The sequence below is a fragment of the Limulus polyphemus genome, unplaced genomic scaffold (genome assembly GCF_000517525.1).
Source record: "Limulus polyphemus unplaced genomic scaffold, Limulus_polyphemus-2.1.2 Scaffold11952, whole genome shotgun sequence".
Classification (NCBI taxonomy): Eukaryota; Metazoa; Arthropoda; class Merostomata; order Xiphosura; family Limulidae; genus Limulus; species Limulus polyphemus.
Genome location: NW_013677562.1, coordinates 1 through 2,534, shown reverse-complemented (window position 1 = coordinate 2,534; position 2,534 = coordinate 1). Strand labels below are relative to the sequence as shown.

General features: G+C 33.1%; 1 protein-coding gene across 1 annotated transcript in view; it reads left to right on the top strand.

The window, feature by feature from the left end:
- Positions 1–1,937, top strand: part of LOC106476881 (secreted frizzled-related protein 3-like) — an 11,156-nt gene extending 9,219 nt beyond the window's left edge. Inside the window, exon 2 of the mRNA XM_013937499.2 lies at positions 1,884–1,937. Coding sequence (XP_013792953.2) covers positions 1,884–1,930 — 47 coding nt within the window. The 3' untranslated portion in view covers positions 1,931–1,937. The remainder of the gene's footprint in view (positions 1–1,883) is intronic.
- The last annotated feature ends 597 nt before the right edge of the window (positions 1,938–2,534 follow it).

The window sequence follows — 2,534 nt, the reverse complement described above, 5'->3', positions numbered from 1 at the left end:
ACCTTAGAACGTAAACTACTAGGCCTTATCTAACTATGACACACGTGCTTGTTACCTTAGAACGTAAACTACTAGGCCTTATCTAACTCTGACACACGTGCTTGTTACCTTAGGAACGTAAACTACTAGGCCTTATCTAACTCTGACATACGTACTTGTTATCTTGGAAACGTAAACTACTAGGACTACTAGGCCTTATCTAACTCTGACGCACGTGCTTGTTATCCTGGGAACGTAAAATACTAGGTCTTATCCAACTCTGATGCACGTGCTTGTTATCTTGGGAACGTAAACTACTAGGCCTTATCTAACTCTGACATACGTACTTGTTATCTTGGGAACGTAAACTACTAGGACTACTAGGCTTTATCCAACTCTGATGCACATGCTTGTTATCTTGGGAACGTAAACTACGAGGCCTTATTGAACTCTGATGCACGTGCTTGTTATCTATTCAACGTTAATTCTGCGTTTTTAGTATACTTATAACATTAAAATTACGTGTTTGTTTTATTTCCAACATTAATATTACGTGTTTTTACATGTCCAACATTACTTTTACGTGTGACTTATATTTTCAACGTTAATATTTTGTTTTGCTATAGTTTTAGTATAAATAACACGTATATGGTATATTTCCAACATTAATACTACGATGTTCTAATTATTATAAAGTATGTATTGTTTAACGTATTCTCGTGAAAACGAGTTCTGTTGCTGTAATGTGTTCCATTGTTATAACGAGTTCTAAGATTGTAACGAGTTCTATTGTTGTAACGTGTACCATAGTTATAACGAGTTCTATCATTGTAACGAGTTCTATTGCTGTAACGTGTTCCATCGTTACAACGAGTTCTATCATTGTAACGAGTTCTATTGTTGTAACGTGTACCATCGTTATAAAGAGTGCTATCATTGTAACGAGTTCTGTTGTTGTAACGTGTTCCATCGTTATAACGAGTTCTATCATTGTAACGAGTTCTATTGTTGTAACGTCTACCATCGTTATAACGAGTTCTATTGTTGTATTATCTTCTATCTTTGTAACAAGTACTATCATTGTAAGATGTTCCATCACTGTAACGAGTTCTATCATTGTAACGAGTTCTATTGTTGTAACGTGTTCTATTGTTGGGTGTGTTCTATTGTTGTAATGTGTTATATTGTTGGGTGTGTTCTTTGGATAATTCGGTAAAAGTAATATGAAGTTATGTGTCCAATATTAACATGCATGTTTGTTTTGTCTCCAATATTAACATGCATGTTTGTTTTGTCTCCAATATTAACATGTGTGTTTGTTATGTCTCCAATATTAACGTGCATGTTTGTTATGTCTCCAATATTAACATGGATGTTTGTTATGTCTCAATATTACCATGCATGTTTGTTATGTCTCAATATTACCATGCATGTTTGTTTTTTCTCCAATATTAACATGCATGTTTGTTTTGTCTCCAATATTAACTTGCGTGTTTGTTTTGTCTCCAATATTAACGTGCGTGTTTCTTATGTGTCCAATATTAACGTGCGTGTTTTTTATGTCTCCAATATTAACATGCATGATTGTTTTGTCTACAATATTAACGTGCGTGTTTACTATGTGTACAATGCTAACATGCGTGTTTGTTATATCTCTAACTTAAGCGTGCGTGTTAGTTTTGTCTCCAATATTAACGTGCGTGCTTGTTATGTCACTAATATAGTAACATGCGTGTTTGTTATGTGTCTAGTATTAACATGCGTGTTTGTTATGTCTCCAGTATTAAGTGCGTGTTTGTAATGTCTCTAATTTAAGCGTGTGTGTGTTTGTTATGTGTCCAATATTAACGAGCGTGTTTGTTATGTCTGAAATATATTAACATGTGTGTTTGTTATATTTACAGAGCAAAAAGAAACAACAACACAAGAAAACCAACCAAGAAGTAAGTAATGTAATGTAAGTCTGATTGAAATAACTTTCTGTTTTAAAAACAGTTTCATAGTTTAATTCTGTGAATAACGTTGGTTAACAGAAACAGTTCCCACGATAGTTAGGTACGATATTGGTTCTCACGATAGTTAGGTACTTTATTGGTTTTCACGATAGTTAGGTACGATATTGGTTCTCACGATAGTTAGGTACGTTATTGGTTCTCACGCTAGGTAGATCGGATACTGATTTTAACAGCAGATTGATAAGGTTTGGTTCTTACGGTAGCTAGGTAGGATATTGGTTCTTACCCACTTTAAAAGGCCTAAATAAAAATACAAATAAAAAGGCTTTTGAGCGTAGTGGATCAATGTATAACCGTACCAAGTTTCAAGTCAATCTGCCGATAAATGAAGAAACGGCGATCGGTTGAAAAGTATTTGGAAGAACAAGAAACAATAGAAAACAATTTGTTTCTCTACGGAGGCATAATTATAGACTAATAAATAATTATAGCCTAATAAATAATTATAGATTAATAAAGTAGTTATAGATTAATAAATAATTATAGACTAATAAAGTAGTTATAGATTAATAAATAATTATAGACTAATAAAGTAGTTAT